Genomic DNA, 17,527 nt, shown 5'->3' on the forward strand with positions numbered 1-17,527 from the left:
TATTATGTATACAACATTCTTCCTCGATGTATGCCCGGGCGCCAGATGGTTGTGAGCGACCATGTGGTTGCTGGGAATTGAACTCAGGACCTCTGGAAGAGCAGCCAGCGCTCTTAACCTCTGAGCCATCTCTCCAGCCCCCTGTTTGTTTGGTTTTTCAAGACAGGGTTTTCCTTTGTAATTTTGGAGCCTGTCCTGGAATTCACTCTGTACACCAGGCTGGTCTTGAACTCAAGAGATTCTCCTGCCTTTGTCTCCTGAGTGCCGGGATTAAAGGGGTGTACCACCGCCGCTTGGCTTGTTTTGTTTTCTGAGATACAGTTTCATTTTATCTTCTAGGTTGGCCTTGAACTCACTGCACATCCCAGGTTGACCTAGAACTAAGGCACTCCTCTTGTCCCAGCCTCCCGAAAGCGAGGGTGTTCACTGCTCCTTGCTGCTGTCCCCCCCCGGTGTCCCTACCCTTGTGAGTTTACCTTTGTATTCCTCTACTGTCACTTGGGTGAAGATCGGAAATAACTGTGTTCAATTTGCAACATTTATTATTTATTTGCATGTTTGGGGGGGGTGGACAGGTGCCCGTAAGCCTCCCTGCTGTGTACAAGGATCTTCTCAGCATCTTCCTTCTCTCCCAAGCTGCTGGTGTGAACACACACACACCACAGCATCAAGCTTGGTTTCTGTTTCTTGTTTTTATCCGCTTGCTTGTTTACTGTGGGAGCCGAACTGGGCTCATGAGTATGCAGCATGAGCTCCACTAGTGAACCACACCCGGCCTTCTGGTATTTTGAGACAAACTTTTGCTATGAAGCCTAGGTTGACCTGGAACTCACTAGGTAGTCTTGGCTGTCCTTGACCCTCAGTCTCCCTGCTCTGCCTCCTGAGTTAAGAATCACAGGTCTTCACCACCATACCCAGCTCGTTTTGGCTTTTGCTTTTTGAGTTATGTACTGACAAGATGGCTTAACAGATAAATGTGATTTGACTGTCATCAAAGTCAATAAACTGAGCTGGATCCAGCACCTAAAGGGTGGAGGGAGAACGGATTCCTACAGTTTGTTCTCTGACCTCCACGTGCGTGCAGTGGTGTTCCCACCACACCAAAGCATGCAAATTAAAACAAAAATCACCAGGCATGTTGGCACACGCTTTAAATCCTAGAACTCGGGAGGCAGAAGCAGGTGAACGTCTTGAGTTTGAGGTCGGCCTGGTCTACAGAGTGAGTTCCAGGATAGCTAGGGGAATCACAGAGAAACCCTGTCTGCGTATGTGTTTAAATCTCCAGCTCCTTTCCCGGCTCGCGGACCATCCCATAGTGCAGGCTCTACACGTACACAGAACATGTAGGAACTAACTTCATCTTTTCCCCAACGCTGACTTTTGAGTCCCTCATTTTCCTGGTGACTTATAAAGTACCCATCTCACACCATACTCCTTTCTAGTTTGGGTCTGCTTTGGGCTTTCTAAAAATAAATGGATAAACATTTTAAAAAATTAAGTGGCTAAAGAAAAAAACAGGGACAGGCTCCAAAAGCCACAGAGAAACCCTGTCTCGAAAAACCAAAAAAAAAAAAAAGAAAAAACAGAACACGGGAAAACACTTATGTAACAAGGCTCACTACAACAAGGCAAGGACGATTTTGTCTATATTTAACAGCAGATAGATACAAGGTGGTACTCAGGTAAGCTATTAACAAGGAGAAGTTTAAGCCAACTTGTCACCAGCAACCTGCTCACCCATCACAGCATTCTCCTTGGGTATCTTTCCAGGCCAGAACCAGCCCTCTAGTTTATAGACACTCGCTAGGCTCAGCAATGAGCTATATGAATTGGAGGGGAAGGTTCAGACAACAAGGGTGTCCACTGCCTGGGACTTACCTGGAGTTTGGCTCTTTCCTTTCTGATGAGGAAGTTGACTTGGTCTCGGTCATTTCTAGAGTAATAAAGTCGGCACCAAGATTGTTTCCCATCCCTGCCAGCACGGCCAGATTCCTGGTAGTAGCCAGCCATGGATTTGGCAATATTCCAATGGGCAACAAATCTGTAGAATACAAAAGGATACGGTATCTATGGGAGAGTTGAGTGCTCCAGAGGAGGGATCCTGTCAGAGAAGTGCTTACTCTCTGGGGCCAGGTACAGGGGAACTAACACACAAGAGACAGATCCTAGAATATATCAGAGTCAGCTGGGTAAGACCCCTGTGGCCCTTCAAACAAACAGGCCTTTCTGACATAGAGCAGCCCAACTAAGAGGCCACAGATGGAGTTATCAGAGAAAGTCTAATAAATAGGGCAAAATTAAAAAAAAAAAAAAAAAAAAAAACCTCAACAGTCAGAACAGAAGGGATGGTCCAATGGTTAAGAGCACTGGCTGTTCTTCCAGAGAATAGGGTGTTCTGCTTTTGTTTCCACAAAAGATGAGAACCTGTGGATTCCTTCTGGACTAATGTGGTTTGATGGACCAATATCCCCTGAAAAATCTCCAACAGGAGCGGATGGCTCAGATGATCCAACATTTTGGAGGACCACTATTGGAGTTTTCTCTGAGGTCTACATTCAGAACAGCCTCATACGATCAAGCCTCACAGAACATTCCAGTCAGTACTTGACCATAATCCTAAATCTTCTTTAGGTTCCCAGAAGATTATCAGCACCCCCAATCAACAGGAGGTAGCCAAGAAAACTAGGCCCATAGTCCCAAAAAATGGATTATGGATGGTTGTCTTTGTTTGGAGTATTGATTACAAGTTGTTATGAATAATGGTCAGGAAAAAAGCCAAACAAAGGTTAGATTCAGAGTTCTTGTTTTTGGAAAAAAAAAAAAATTGGGGTGGGGCTGCTGTAGGACAATGGTCTTATACCCTGTAAAGATTTGTGACTTGTATTGGTTTAATAAAATGCTGATTGGCTAGTAGCCAGGCAGGAAGTATAGGCGGGGCAAACAGAACAGGAGGATTCTGGGAAGAGGAAAGGCTCAGTCGGCTGTTGTCACCCAGACGTAGAGGAAGCAAAATGAGAAAACCTCGCTGATGAAAGGTACCAAGCCACATGGCTAACACAGACAAGAATTATGGGTTACTGTAAGATTTAAGAGTTAATAAGATGCCTGAGCTAATAAGCCAACCAGTTTATAATTAATATAGAACTCTGTGTGTTTCTTTGGGACTTAATGGCTATGGGACTGGGCAGGACAGAAAAACTCTGTCAACAAGGGTGTGAGTCCCAGCACCCATGTGGCAGCTCACAACCTTTTATAACTCCAGGTACAGGGGATCCAATCCCTTCTTTTGGTCTCTGCAGGCACCAGGCACACCTGTGGTGCACAGACATACATGCAGGCAAAATACCCATAAAATAAAAATGAAAAACGAAACAAACCCTTAAAGCCAGAGGCCAGAATAAATATCAGACTGAAGAACAGGCTGGGCGAACTAGGCAGTGGTGGCACACCCCTTTAATCCCAGCACTTGGGAGGTAGAGGCAGGTGGATCGCCAAGTTTAAGGTCAGCCTAGTATACAGAGAAAGCTCTAGGATAGCCAGGGCTACATAGAGAAATCCTACCTTAAAAAAACCAAAAAACGCCGGGCGGTGGTGGCGCATGCCTTTAATCCCAGCACTCAGGAGGCAGAGGCAGGCGGATCTCTGTGAGTTCGAGACCAGCCTGGTCTACAAGAGCTAGTTCCAGGACAGGCTCCAAAACCACAGAGAAACCCTGTCTCGAAAAACCAAAAAAAAAAAAAAACAAAAACAAAAAAAACAAAAACCCAGAACAGACTGGGCATGTTGGTGCCCACCTTTAGCCAGCACCCAGGAGGCAAAGGCAGGTGCATTTGAGACGTTGGTCTGGTCTATATAGGAGTTGGAGTGCTCACTTGTTTGTCCTGACCACCCAGAACTGAAATAAGCACACAGAAACTATATTATTTAAATCACTGCTTGGTCCATTAGCTCTAGCTTTTTAATGGCTAACACTTATATCTTAATTTAACCCATCTCCATTAATTTGTGCATCATCACGAGGTCATGGCCTACTAGCAAAGTTTTAGCTCGTCTGTCTCTGGCGGCAGCTCCGTGGCTTCTCCTTACTCTGCCTCCTTTCTCCTAGCATTCAGTTTAGTTTTCCCTGCCCAACTCTATTCTTTTGCCCTACCACAGGCCAAGACAGTTCTTTCTTAACCAATGGTATTTACAGCATACAGAGGGGAATCCCACATCATATAGGAAGTTCCAGGCTAGCTAGGACTACACAGTTTGACCCTGTCTCAATAAATAAAGATCAGAGGCCGAAGAGATAGTTCAGCAGTTAAGAACTGCACTGCTCTTGTAGAGGACCCCAGGATTAATTATCAGCACCCATGTTGAGTAGCTCACAACCACCTATAACTCCAGCTCCAGATTTGACATACATTTCTGGCCCTTGTGGGTACTGCACACCCACACGCAAAAATAAAGTTCAAAGAAATTGTTTCTTATGAGCTGCATGATCTTACTTTACAACCCCCTTGAAGAGGGAAGGAGATAGTTATTAAATACCTACTATGCATCAGTTGCTACATGCTTCCTTTGTCGGTCACCATCACACGAGTTAGCCTACTCTTCAAGGAGATCAGAGAGGCGAGTCTGTGTGAGAACACCCAGTGAAGGAAGGACAGAGCTAGGATTGGAGCCTGAGGGAATCTGACTTAAACTTGGCTCCTAACGAGCCACAGCAGACCGGGCTCAACTCCTGATTCTACAATCTGTGTTTTTTCAAGTACACAATTCCAGTTAGTAGAGTGACTACCCCTACCCAGTGACAGGGTGAGACTTAATGGCATGTACGCAGAAGTGCTCTGCAAATCATACAAGGCATTTCTGTTGTTGTTAGGACAAGGGGCTTCCCGCAGTAGCCCATGATGTCAGACCATGGCTGGAAGTAAAAATCTTTCCTAGGGTCGCCAGAGTGAGATGAGGCTAGGATGGAGCCTACTCTTCTAGACTGCTAAGGAATAGTGTAAGAGACACAAGATCTTCAGCTTTGATGCCCACAGGGAAAAGGCTGAAACTATTACTTCCTCCAGGCCCTGAGGTCCTCCCTGAAAGACAGATGCGAACCAGATTGTTATGGACAACCTGGTAACACACTGCCAAGTTCCCTGGGGTGGAGAACCATGCCACCCAGAAACTGTCGGCATCCGGGATGTATACCTGGGATTCCCCTGGTGGCCGCCCTCCTCGGTGGCCCTAGAAAAGCACATGGACTTGTAGACTTTGCACACAGCACTATAAGCCAAGCCCCCAACACAACGCAAGAACCAGAGCTTACCGGACATTAGCTTTGTCCACTCCCATCCCAAAACTGATCGTTGCAACAATTACAGGGACCTTCTCTTCCATCCACTCATTCTGTACCTGTGTTCTATCAGACGCCTTCAGCCCTGGAAAGGAGGGGAGGGTGAGCAAGGAAGACTCACATCTCCCGTGGGTTTCTCTTCAGGATGTGGGAGTTATCTTGGGTTTGCTACTGTCCTGGACACTTTTACCTATACCCTGAATCCATCACTTCTTACCCACATAACCGTGGACCAGGCACCTAACCTCATAGAACCTGAACTAGCCAGCCAAGTATGTTGGGAGACAGAGACAGGAGGATCTCCGAGTTCAAAGCCTGGTTGCCATAATGAGTTCCAGGACAGCTAGAGATACATAGTGAGAGCCTGCTTCATTAACCCAAAAATAAATATAAGAACTTAGCCCAGGAATGGCAAAGAATATTCAATAAACATGAGAACCAAGAACTTGAGTTCATAGGTCTCCAAAGTCTGTGGGTTTTTGTTTTTTTTTTTTTTTTAAATAATACCTGGGCCCATAAAAAACTATCACCTGGGGCTGGAAAGATAGCTCAACAGATAAGAGCACCAGCTGTCCTTTCAGAGAACCAGGGTTCAATTCTCAGCACCCACAGCTCACAATCATCTGTAATCCCAATTCCAAGGGATCTGATGCCCTCTTAGGGTATCTGTGGGCACTAGGCATGCAAAAGATACACAGATAAACTTGCAGGAAAAACACCCATAACACATAAAAACCAAAGTTTCTTTGTCTGCTTCTGGGTAGGCACAGGACAGAAGAAAGAATTCTAGAGTCCCAACTTTCTAGACTCCTCCTAGGGGACTTAAATAGTACCAGACCGCCCTGCTACTGAGATCATAACGAAGACACAGTGTGCTAAGATGCGTGCAATAGTGCAGAGGACAAGAGAGCTGGTGCCTCTTACCTGCGTGGTAAGCCTTGGCCTTCACACCCCGGCTGCTGAGCTCTATGGCCAGCTGCTCACAAGCGTCTCTAGTCCTGCAGTAGACAATGCCGCACCCAGATAACTGCTGAGGAGGAAGAGGTGAGAAGATAGCAATCAGGGAAGGATGGCACAACCACCCTCTCATCAGAGCACAGCCTGCTCTCAAAGCCCCACACTTTCTCTTGTCAATGTCTCAGTCTTCTCTTAAGCTGAGCAGTCAACAGGGCTCATCGCTCAAAAAAAAAAAAAAGCAGGACCAATCCTGGCATAGTGCTGTATGCCTTTAATCCCAGCAGTAGGGACCAGACAAACCTCGGACAAAGCCAACCTACTCCACATTAGGGGCACCCAGAACGTCAAAGGCTACATGGTAAGACCCAGCATCAAAACTAAAAAAAAGAGAGAGGGACCAGAGTGAAAACCCAAAATCCAGGCTTTCTAATTCCCCTGCTTCCTCTCTGAGAACCCTACCAGACATACAAGGACCGTTCACCTGCCTCCCACAGTAGGATCTGAGACCAGAGAATCCCAGTGAGGAAGGTAAATGTTCAGTTAAAAAGGGGGAACTCTCTTTGTACACAAGTTCTAAGAAGCCTAGCTAAGATAACTAGAAAAGCAAGGGGCTTTGAAAACAGCAGCTACGTCTGTGCTGCAGACAGCACTTTGGCCTCCCCACCCTATAACTTCCATCTACACCTCACCCCTTTATTGGCCTTCTGGCCAAGAGCCTTAAGGCAGAAGTCCCTCAGGTTCCCATAGAGGTCAGGAATGAGTTCCTTGAACTGCACATCGTAGAAGAGATTGGCCCGGAAGCAGGGAGTCTTGAAAGAGGCCACTGGGTGCTTCAAGTGTAGGGCAGCAAACACATCCTCTTGAACCTGTGGGGTGGCTGTAGCAGTGAGAGCCACACACGGGGCATGTGCCAGGCGGGAACGGAGGGCACCCAGATGCAAATAGTCAGGCCGGAAGTCATGTCCCCACTGCGAAACACAGTGAGCTTCATCCACCACCAAGTAGGAGAGCAGGTTTCGGGACACGAGGGAAGTCAGGGTGGGCTGGAAGGAGGCTGAAGCTGCCATCTCCGGGGTGATGTACAGAAGTTTGGTCCGAGGTTCGTCTCGCTCCAGGTCAGACAGCAGCTCCTTCCTCTCCTGTACCGAGAGCTTGGAGTTGAGGGAACTAACTGGCACCTTCAAGGCCAGCAGGTGGTCTACCTGGTCCTGAGAGCAGAGGATATGCAGTGGAGAACCATTAGCCCTCAGGACCGGACAATGAGCACAGCATCTCCACCCGGAACACAGAACAGCTTCTGAGTCAGACCTGGGCCTGCTGCTGGCTCCCTTAATTGCTATACACTCTCTGAGACGCAGTTCATCCTCATCACCATGCCCCCTCACTCCTACCACAGGAACTACAGAACAGGGTCAAAGGGGAGATGGTGCATGAGCCTGTAATCTCAGGATCTCAGATGTGGAAGCCAGAGGATCAAGAGTCTGAGGCCAGCCCAGGCTAGAAGAGACCCTGCCTCAAGAGATAAAAAAGAAAGAAAGGAGGCCAGGAGTGGCGTCACACGCCTTTAAACTCGGGGAGCAGAGGCAGGCAGTTTTCTGGCTCTGAGGCTGGCCTGGTCTACACAATGAGCTTCAGGACGGCCAGGGCTACAGAGAAAGAAAAGAGCGAGGGATGGATGCATGCAAACGCTCTCCGCACACGCCTTGATGCCGTGAACATTATGTCTTCCTGCTGCTCTCCTATGCTGCAGACAGCTCGTCACGCATGGCTGTGATTCCTCAGTCCTACCAGCCCACCTGCAGGCACTGAATACAGTCACGACATCTGCAGGGCAGATACTAATAAGTTTCAGTTTCTCTCCATTTTTTTCTGCTGTACATCCCTGTCTATGTGTGCTAAAATAAAATATAAAACCAGATACTCCCCTAGATAATTTTTTTAAAAATTTACTTATTTTATGTGCATTGGTATTTTGCCTACATGTATGTTTGTGTAAGGGTGCTGGATCCCTGAAACCAGAGTTAAAGACAGCCATGTGGTTGCTGGGAATTGAATCCTGGTCCTCTGGAAGCCAGTGCTCTTAACTTCTGAGCCATTCCTCCAGGCCCCCTGTACAATTTATTGATCTATCCACCCATATCTTCTTTCCTGTTGTGAGCACACGGGAGAGGAAAGGTATGCATGTACAGGTATGGCTGTATACTTTTCTGGACAATAAACAACAGAAGGAAAGAACCTCAAGCCAGATGTAGCAGCACACGCCTTTAATCCCAGTACTCAGCAGATATGGGCAGGAGGATCTCTGTGACTTCAAGGCTAGCTTGAAAACTCAAGGTCAGCCAGGGCTGCACAAGACCCTGTCTCAAAAAAAAAAAAAAATCAAGCCGGGCAGGCGGTGGTGGCGCACGCCTTTAATCCCAGCACTTGGGAGGCAGAGGCAGGAGGATCTCTGTGAGTTCGAGACCAGCCTGGTCTACAAAGGGAGTTCCAGGACAGGCTCCAAAGCTACAGAGAAACCCTGTCTCGAAAAATCAAAAAAAAATCAAATCAAAGATTCACTGTGACTCATCAGAATGCTATGCACCAGTGGAAAGCCCTACATTTGGGCAATAGAGAAACTCGGCACAATTAACTAAGCAAATCAGAGAAAAGAGGCAGAGGCCAAATTAAGACGTGAGATTTCTTTGTGTGTGGTGTCTTTTACCTAAATGTATGTCTGTGTACCACAAGAGTATCTATTGCCTGAGGACGTGGTGACACTCCATGTGGATGCTAAGACTCGAACCCTGGTCTTCTGCAAGAACAAGTATCTTAACCACTGAGCCGACTCACTTAACCCCTGAGCCCAAGAAGTGAAATTTCTAGCTATAAATCCCTTCTCTTCAAGGTGGGTCTGGAGACACATGCACAGGATTCTAGCACTCATGAGGTAAGGTGGTAGAAATGAAGTTCAAAGGCAGCCAAGGCTTAAAAACAAAACAAATGCCAGCAAGATGGATCTCCAGGTAATGGTGTCTGCTGCCAATCATGACAGTTAACCTCCTGTACATATATGGTGAAAGGAAGGCAGCCAATACAGGATAAACATAATGCAGCAAAATGGTTTGAAAAAATGTGTATGACATAAAATTGAAAGTAAAATTAGGCAGAAGGACAAAGAGACAGAAGGGGGCAAGGAAAGAGTAGGGGAGTAAGGGAAGGAACTATATTCAACACCCAATACATGTTTATCTGAAGACTGAACAAAAAAATGGTCAAAACAAACAGGTGATACATCCCTTTCCCTCCCGATTGTTTGGGTTTCTGTGTTCATTCCCCCAAGACTCACCTGAATCAAAGCAATAAGAGGAGAGACTACAATGGTGATTCCTTTGGCCAACAGGGCAGGGAGCTGATAGCACAGAGATTTCCCTGCCCCCGTGGGCATGCACACAAAGACATCCTTGTCACCTGCAAGGACAAGACAACATCTCAATATATCCTGTCTGCTTTTACAGGAAGGCTCTTGAAGAAGTAATTTTTATAAAGAAGGAGTGTTCACTAACTCACTAACAGATGGCTACTGGTGGGGTGGGGAAGGACTCACTTTTCTTTTTCTTTTTTGTTTTTTTGAGACAGGGTTTCCCATGTAACAGTCATAGCTGTCCTGGAACTCGCTCTTGTAGACCAGGCTGGCCTCGAACTCACAGAGATCCACCTGCCTCTGCCTCCCAAGTGCTGGGATTAAAGGCGTGCGCCACCACCGCCTGGTGTAAGACTTTTTTTTGTGGGGTGGGGGAGGACGGACTCGTTTTTCTTTAAGTTTGGACACCAGGAGTTTGACAATGCTCCAGTCACTATGTGGACAACACAACTGGATTTTCTTTAATCTTTTGGGAGGAGGCCACAAAGGTGGGAGACAGACCTGGAAGAACTGAGAAATAAGGGTGATTGGATGCATTTTGTGAAATTACCAATTTGACTGTGAAATAATCAATCAAAATATTAAAATTTTTAAAAAAAAAAGATGTTCACTATATAACCATGGCTAGCTTGGAACCTGCTATGTGAACTGAGCTGGTTTTGAACTTGCATGATCCTCCTAACCCTGCCTCCCAAATGCTGGGATTACAGGCCTGTATGGCCAAGCCTGGTCCTGGAAGCTATAAATCAAATGAAAATGTAGGAAAACCACTGAGCGGAGTGTCTGCCCATGGGTACGTCTCAGTATTCCCTTCCACACCCTTTGTACGTGAAGGGCAAGGACCTTGAAAGACATAGCCATTCGGACAAACTGCTTCAAACAATGGAATCGTGGTGGCTAAAGGAACTCCCTTTTGCCGGGTGATGGTGGCACATGCCTTTAATCCCAGCACTCAGGAGGCAGAGGCAGGCGGATCTCTGTGAGTTCGAGACCAGCCTGGTCTACAAGAGCTAGTTCCAGGACAGGCTCCAAAACCACAGAGAAACCCTGTCTCGAAAAACCAAAAAAAAAAAAAAAAAAAAAAAAAAAAGAAAGAAAAGAAAAGAAAAAACTCCCTTTTGTGCTAGGCATCCATCTTCGTACTTAACAGCTGTTCAGTTCCTGCAAGATAAGTTCCCAGCAACCCTGACTCCTTGACTCCCACCCAGAAATGTACAGCCCTGAGCATCTGTTTGTTATGGCCAACTGCTCATTTTGGCTTCTGGAACTTGTTTACGCAGATATTCGAGGACTATTTTGAGGTCACTTTGACCATCTAATCTTGGCAGAGCAGATCATCTCTTGTTAATCGAGCCTTTAAAAGCCCTTCCTTTTCCCACCTCTAGGTGGCACATCTGATTCGGGTTAGAGGCTGTGGTCCTGCTAGCTTTAATAAATCTGGCTAATTATGATCTAAATTGAGTCTGAGAGTCTTGTCTTAGTGGTCTTGAACTCCATAACAGTACTGAAAAATGGTCTACAAAGTGAATCCCAGTACAGCCAAGGCTGCACAGAGAAATCCTGTCTCAAAAAAGAAAGGAAGGAAGGAAGGAAGGAAGGAAGGAAGGAAGGAAGGAAGGAAGGAAGGAAGGAGGGAAGGAGGGAAGGAGGGAAGGAAGAGAAAGCATGCATTCAAGGAGGTATAGGAAAACAGATCTCTGGGAGTTTGAGGCCAGCCTGGTCTACACAGCCGGTTAAGCAGCCAAGGCCACATAGTGAGAACCTATTTCCAAAAAAGAATGAGAAGAAAAACAAGAATTAAGTAATGTTCAGTTGCTGGGATATGAGTGTTTGGATTAAACAGCCAGAAAAGCAGAATATTGGGCACACCTGAGGAGACATGCAAAGCTATTTGTTACTTAGAAGTCTGTTTATAAACATATCCTTGCCAGTTGGTGGTGGCGCACACCTTTAATCCCAGGACTCAGGAGGCAGAGGCAGGCAGATCTCTAAATTCAAAGCCTGTCAGTTCCAAGACAGCCAAGGCTAGACAGAGAAACTTTATCTCAAAATTAATTAATTAGTTAATTAATTAAAATAAAAAATAGGCTGGGCAGTGGTGGCCTTCAATCCCAGCATTGAGGAGGCAGAGGCAGGCAAGTTCAACTTGGTCTACAAAGTGAGTTTCAGGACAGCCAGAACATAAAGAAACCCTGTCTCAAAAAACAAAAACAACAAAAATATCCTTATTATGACCTGCTGCTCACACCTGGACAACCCCAGGCCCCCTATCTCCAATTTACAGTATTATCATTCTCTCCTCTATCTGGAACTCAAGCTACTCAATCTTCAGTGAGGCGATTGCACAGGGCAACGACAAGATTAGGCATTACTGCTACCCTTGCTACCCTGCACACAAACAAGATGGGCATCTAGGATCAGACTACAAAAACAATCTGTAGGTCTGGCTACAAAACAACAACAACAAAACAGAACAAGTGTTGGTGGTTCTCTCATTAAAACTCCAAGTCTGTAGCCAGTCACGGTGGCCCACACCTGCAATCTTAGCACTTAAATTCAGCAGGCAGAAAGATGGGCTCAAATTTGAGGCCAGTCAGGGCTACACAGATTGCCAATAAAGAAAATAAGAAATAAACAGAAACCTATCACCAATAAGCACCCCCTAGCTTTGGCTGTGAAAGATTTCCAAACCAGTAACGGACGCAGAGTGAGGCGGGTGAGAAGAGTCAGGGAAGGTGTGTTACAGTGTGCTACCACGGTACAGTTAGGAGTCTGCAAAACAGGATGTTACCTTTCACTACAGCCATGGTCGCACTCTCCTGTAAAGGCGTTTTAAAAGAATCAAATCCAAAGACTTTCTTCAGGGTGGTCCGGACTCGCCGCTCCCGGTCGGAGGGAGTGGAGGAAGGGTGGGCGCTCATCTTAGCAAAAGGCCGCAGCCAAAAGCTTAACGCAAGGGTGGTCAAAGGTTGTTACGAAAATGCTCCGTCCCACTTTAAAATACAGGCGATGTGTCTTCTGCCATTACAACCCGCTATGTTACACTTAAACATATCATTCTCATGCAATAAAACTGAAGGTTGAATTGCTTCACGCAATACATTCCTGGGAGGTTAACATTACTTCTCCCTTAATAAATGAAAACAAAAACAAGAAAAAAAAAACTGAACTATTCCAGGCCAGTAGAACAGATATAGAAACTGGACCACAATAAAAGACCATAAATGTCTTCAAAACCGCCAGGAGAACTTGGAATCCCTTTTCTAGGGTCCTTGTTCTAGAAGCAAAGTCATAGCAACCACTCATTCCTCCAGGAGACCGCCCCCCCAGCCCCCACCTTCACTCTTCTTCCTCTGATCCCAAGTCAACAGTTTCGCCCTTCACCAGTCGAATGCGTCCCAAGACATCAGAGCCCAGGCTCTTTTCGGCTGGCTTTGCAGCTTTTAAATGAACACTCCACTCCACTCTGACTCAGAAAACAACCCGCTCCAGGTGAAGTAAAAGCCGCAAAACGGTACTTCCGTCCCGTGCTGATGACGTTCCCAAGCATCGCGTCTAAGGGGCGGGGCCCACCCAAGCATGGCCGTTTTGATTGGTTTTCGTTCTGGCGCGGCGGCTCCTGGGGTCCGGAAGAAATTGGTTTTCCCGCACGTCAATCGGCGATGTGAGTCATCGGCGTGAGCCACACCGTCCTGTGGGAATAAGATGGCGGGGAAGAAGAACGTTTTGTCGTCTCTTGCAGTTTATGCGGAGGATTCAGAGCCTGAATCTGATGGCGAGGCTGGAGTCGATGCTGCGGGTGGCGCAGCTGGTGAGGCTTGAGCTGGAAAGGGGTTCGGAGTCTGTTACGGTTAAAAATGCTTCTTCTCCAGTGGGGTTTGAGGGGGAAGAGATGCTCATTGTGCTCCAGGTATCGGGTCCTGGAACCCCAGAGCGCAGTCGATGTCCTCGGGCAGGCGGAGCGTTAGGACCTCTAGTGCGAACGCGCTCCCTTTCTGCGAACCTCTGACAGGCATCGTGCCCGCCGGAGGAAGGACCAAGGGTGCCGCATCGCGGTTCCGTCCCACTCTCGTTGTTTGATGGGGAGAGGGAGACACAAGAAAACTTGTGTCTCGTTAAATTGGTAACTTTTATTTAGGAGTAGGCTCTAAATGAGTCGTCTTAGGGCCTTTAAAAGTACGTGTCTCGCCGGGCCGTGGTGGCGCACATCTTTAATCCCAGCACTCGGGAGGCAGAGGCAGGCGGATCTCTGTGAGTTCGAGGCCGGCCTGGTCTACAAGAGCTAGTTCCAGAACAGGATCCAAAGCTACACAGAGAAACCCTGTCTCGAAAAATCAAAAAAATACGTGTCTCCAAAGTGTGTAATTCTGTAGCTCTAGGATAGAATGTGCTGGATATTCCTAAGCCTTTTAAGGCACCTGGGTGATTCTTTTTGAGTTTTTGAAACCTATCAGTTTTGCCCTCTGACTGGAAATCATAATGGGAACAGAATTCTTTTTGTTGTTATTTGGTTTTTGAGACAGGGTTTCTCTGTGTAACCCTGGCTGCCCAGGAACTCTCTCTGTAGACCAGGCTGTCCTCAAACTCACAGAGATCCGCCTGCCTCTGCCTTCTGAGTGCTGGGATTAAAATCGCGTGCTACCACTGATGACCTCAACACCCCTATTCATCATTTGGTCTTCCTAAGTGCAGACTCTAATCTGGGCCTGTGATCACTTACCTGAGACCTAGGTTCCCTTTTGATCTTCAGAAGTAATCTTGACCACCCATTTTTCAGAAATCTCATCATCCTCCCCCTCTCCTTCTATTTCAGAAGAGAAAGGCGGCTTGGTATCTGATGCCTACGGAGAAGATGACTTCTCTCGACTAGGGGGTGATGAGGATGGCTATGAGGAAGAGGAGGAGGAGAACAGCAAGCAGTCGGTGCGTAAATCTTCCAGATCCAGGGCTGTTTAAAACAGTGTTCCATCCATTCCATGTCTAACTCTGTCCCTCTTTTGCTATTGTTTGGAATCAGCTGGGTAATGTTGCTCATGGGAGAACACTTTCCCTAAGCGTGTCCAGATCTTGATCCCAGCACCACAAAAGGAAAAGTTGAATTGGTGAAGTAATAGTTCCCTTTGAAAGTTAAGTTGGTTTTTTATCTGGATCGTATTGTAGTAACTTTGGCGTTGGGATTTGGGGGTGTTTGGTTAGGTTTGAGACAGAGTCTCACGAAGCCCAAGCTGACCACAAACTTGCTGTGTAACCTTGAGCTCCAGACCCCCTTGCCTCAGCCTCCTGAGAGCTGGAGTTCTAAGCATGAGCCACCGTTCCTAGCTTGGTTATTTTCTGTGACCTAAGTATGAATGGGTGTTTGATATTGGCTTGTGAGTTTAACTGGTCTTCCTACTTGTGTAAGTATGTTCATCCTTAGTAGTGGTTCATTATTCGAATGCTTCTCTCTCTGAGGAGGCAAGGAAGAGAAGTTATTTTGTTACCATTTACTTTCTAGATTCTTTTGTTATGTTTTACTTGGTGTTTTTGTCAATGTGGTCCTGATTCTTGATCACAAACCTTCTTTGAAGTTAAGTAGGTGCAGTTAAGACTAGAAGAAGGACTTGTGTTCTCATTATCAAGAAAGGTTTAAGGGCACACGATCACCCGAGTAGTACAAATCAGGATTTTAAAGTTTGGAAGGGAAAAAAGCAAGGAAATTCAGGCTGTTGCTTATCGCAAGAGGACATCTGAAATGAATTTGAATATTGAGTCATTGAAATGCTCACGACATACTTTATTTTTTGTTTGAATTTTTTGTTATATGTTAATATGTAAATGTTAGCATTAAAATGCTTTTTAACTAATTGTAGTGGTCCATTCCTGCAATTCTAGCAGTCAGAGCGCTAAAGCAAGCAGAGGGAAGATTCCAGAGCAGATTCCTGTCTCAAAAAAAAAATATGTAAAAAAATAAAGATGAAGACGGGGGGGGGGTGCAGCTATAGCACCCGCGTAGCGTTCCCAGGACCCTGGGTTGATCTCTGGTACCACATAAAAATAAAAGCAAATGAAACATTTCACACAGGGGCTAGAGAGATGGCTCAGAGGTTAAGAGCACTGGCTGCTCTTCCAGAGGTCCTGAGTTCAATTCCCAGCAACCACATGGTGGCTCACAACCATCTGTACTGAGATCTGGCGCCCTTCTCTGGCATGTGGGCATACATTGAGGCAGAATGTTGTATACATAATAAATAAATAAATCTTTAAAAATAAATAAATAAAATAAAAGCAAATGAAACATTTCACACAGGGGCTGGAGAGATGGCTCAGAGGTTAAGAGCACTGACTGTTCTTCCAGAGGTCCTGAGTTCAAATTCCCAGCAACCATACGGTGGCTCACAACCATCCATAATGAGATCTGGCGCCCCCTTCTGGCATGTAGGCAGAATAGTGTGTACACAGTAAGTAAATACACATTTTAAGAAAAACATTTCACAAAATGTATTTTTTATTCTGTGAGAATTTTTCATGCCGTTAGCCCCACTCATTAGTGATAATTCAGAGTTGAGTAGTTCTTAGAAAACTTGTAGACTGAGGAAATCCCTCATTTGGTGGTGTTTGTGTGCATGGATGGAACCATGGGGTTGTTCCTCAGCATCAACTACATCTATTGGCCATGGCTCATGGCCTGTAATCCTAGCCCTCGGGAGGTAAGGGATGAGGATGAAAAATCTGTGGTCCTTATCGAGGAGGTAGGAAGGCAGCAGGCAGGCTGGCAAGCTTTGTTACGTTCTTTGGCTTTTCTTAAATATATGCATGCTGCCTCAACACCCAAAACTGTTCTCTTTAATGCATTTCTTTGCATGTGTTTTTTAAAAAATGTTTTTCTTTATTATTTATTATGTATACAGTATTCTGCACCTGCAATCCAGAAGAGGGCACCAGATCTCATTACAGACGATTGTGAGCCACTATGTAGTTGCTGGGAATTGAGCTCAGGACTGTCAGAAGAAGAGTCAGTGATCTTAACCTCTGAGCCATCTCTCCAGCCCCCTGCATGTGTATTTTTAAAATATTGACCCTAATTTACTTTTTGTCGTATTCAAGCTATGTGTGGTATTTTAATTAAAAAAAAAACAAAACTCACCAAATGCCAGCAGGGACCATGGGGGCTATGATAGCATTTTACCAGGTTCTATCTTTGATTCTTTGGTGATTGACTTAATCTTAAGGAAGTTGTGTAGGTGCATTATGAGCCTCTGATTCACTGGCACCGAGGGCACTTGTCTCAAAACCACGAGTGCAGTTTGTTCACACCGGGTGTTGTTGTATTGACGTCTTGGGTGCTGTGTCTTGTTGAGGTTAAAATGTAGTAGGTGGTTCCACATCTCCTCCTTGGCTTTTGACCTTAGTTGCATTTGTGTTCGGTGGAATCGTAGGCTTACTTTGGAGAATTCAGTGCCCCCATGGTTTTGACTCAGACCTCATTTGGGTAAGGAAGAGGGCTGAAAACTGGATCGTGACAGCAATGTCGCTGTACAGTAATGTGAGCACCCCAAAAGGCTGCCTTGCCCTTTAGTCTCCAGTCTCTGGGGTCACGTGGTCTGGTGATTTTCTGCTGCCTTCCCGTAGCCGTGTTAGTGTCAATGTCACTGGCTTGCGGAGCTGCTGCCACAGCCCCTAGGCGATAAGCGGTGTGATGGATGTCTATGTAACTGTGAGGTGAATGTCAGAGAAGGGGTAAGAGTTCATAATCCTGGCTCTAGTGATTGCGGTCTGACAGTTCGGAATGTGATTTTCTTCAGGAATTTCCACTGATGTGGACGGTGGCATGCTGATCTTGAGCCACTGATGCCTCC

At 46.1% G+C, this 17,527-nt stretch overlaps 2 protein-coding genes across 4 annotated transcripts in view; one reads left to right on the top strand and one right to left on the bottom strand.

Annotated features, from left to right (window-relative positions):
• The window catches only part of Recql5 (RecQ like helicase 5), a 40,646-nt gene extending 27,456 nt beyond the window's left edge, over positions 1-13,190 (bottom strand). Inside the window, exons 1-6 of one of the 2 annotated variants that reach the window (XM_057775690.1) lie at positions 12,484-13,190; positions 9,618-9,739; positions 6,979-7,497; positions 6,257-6,359; positions 5,306-5,417; positions 1,879-2,041 (exon numbers count right to left, since the gene is read on the bottom strand). In XM_057775690.1, the coding sequence (XP_057631673.1) occupies positions 1,879-2,041; positions 5,306-5,417; positions 6,257-6,359; positions 6,979-7,497; positions 9,618-9,739; positions 12,484-12,613 (1,149 nt within the window). In that variant the 5' untranslated portion in view covers positions 12,614-13,190. Of the gene's footprint in view, positions 1-1,878; positions 2,042-5,305; positions 5,418-6,256; positions 6,363-6,978; positions 7,498-9,617; positions 9,740-12,483 lie in introns of both variants that reach the window. The other variant, XM_057775689.1, reaches the window with a different exon arrangement.
• A 171-nt stretch (positions 13,191-13,361) lies between these two features.
• Sap30bp (SAP30 binding protein) overlaps positions 13,362-17,527 on the top strand; it is a 30,878-nt gene continuing 26,712 nt past the window's right edge. For both annotated transcript variants that reach the window (XM_057773828.1, XM_057773829.1), the window contains exons 1-2: positions 13,362-13,503; positions 14,506-14,615. In XM_057773828.1, the coding sequence (XP_057629811.1) occupies positions 13,398-13,503; positions 14,506-14,615 (216 nt within the window). In that variant the 5' untranslated portion in view covers positions 13,362-13,397. The remainder of the gene's footprint in view (positions 13,504-14,505; positions 14,616-17,527) is intronic.

Source organism: Chionomys nivalis, chromosome 7, assembly GCF_950005125.1.
Source record: "Chionomys nivalis chromosome 7, mChiNiv1.1, whole genome shotgun sequence".
Lineage (NCBI taxonomy): Eukaryota > Metazoa > Chordata > Mammalia > Rodentia > Cricetidae > Chionomys > Chionomys nivalis.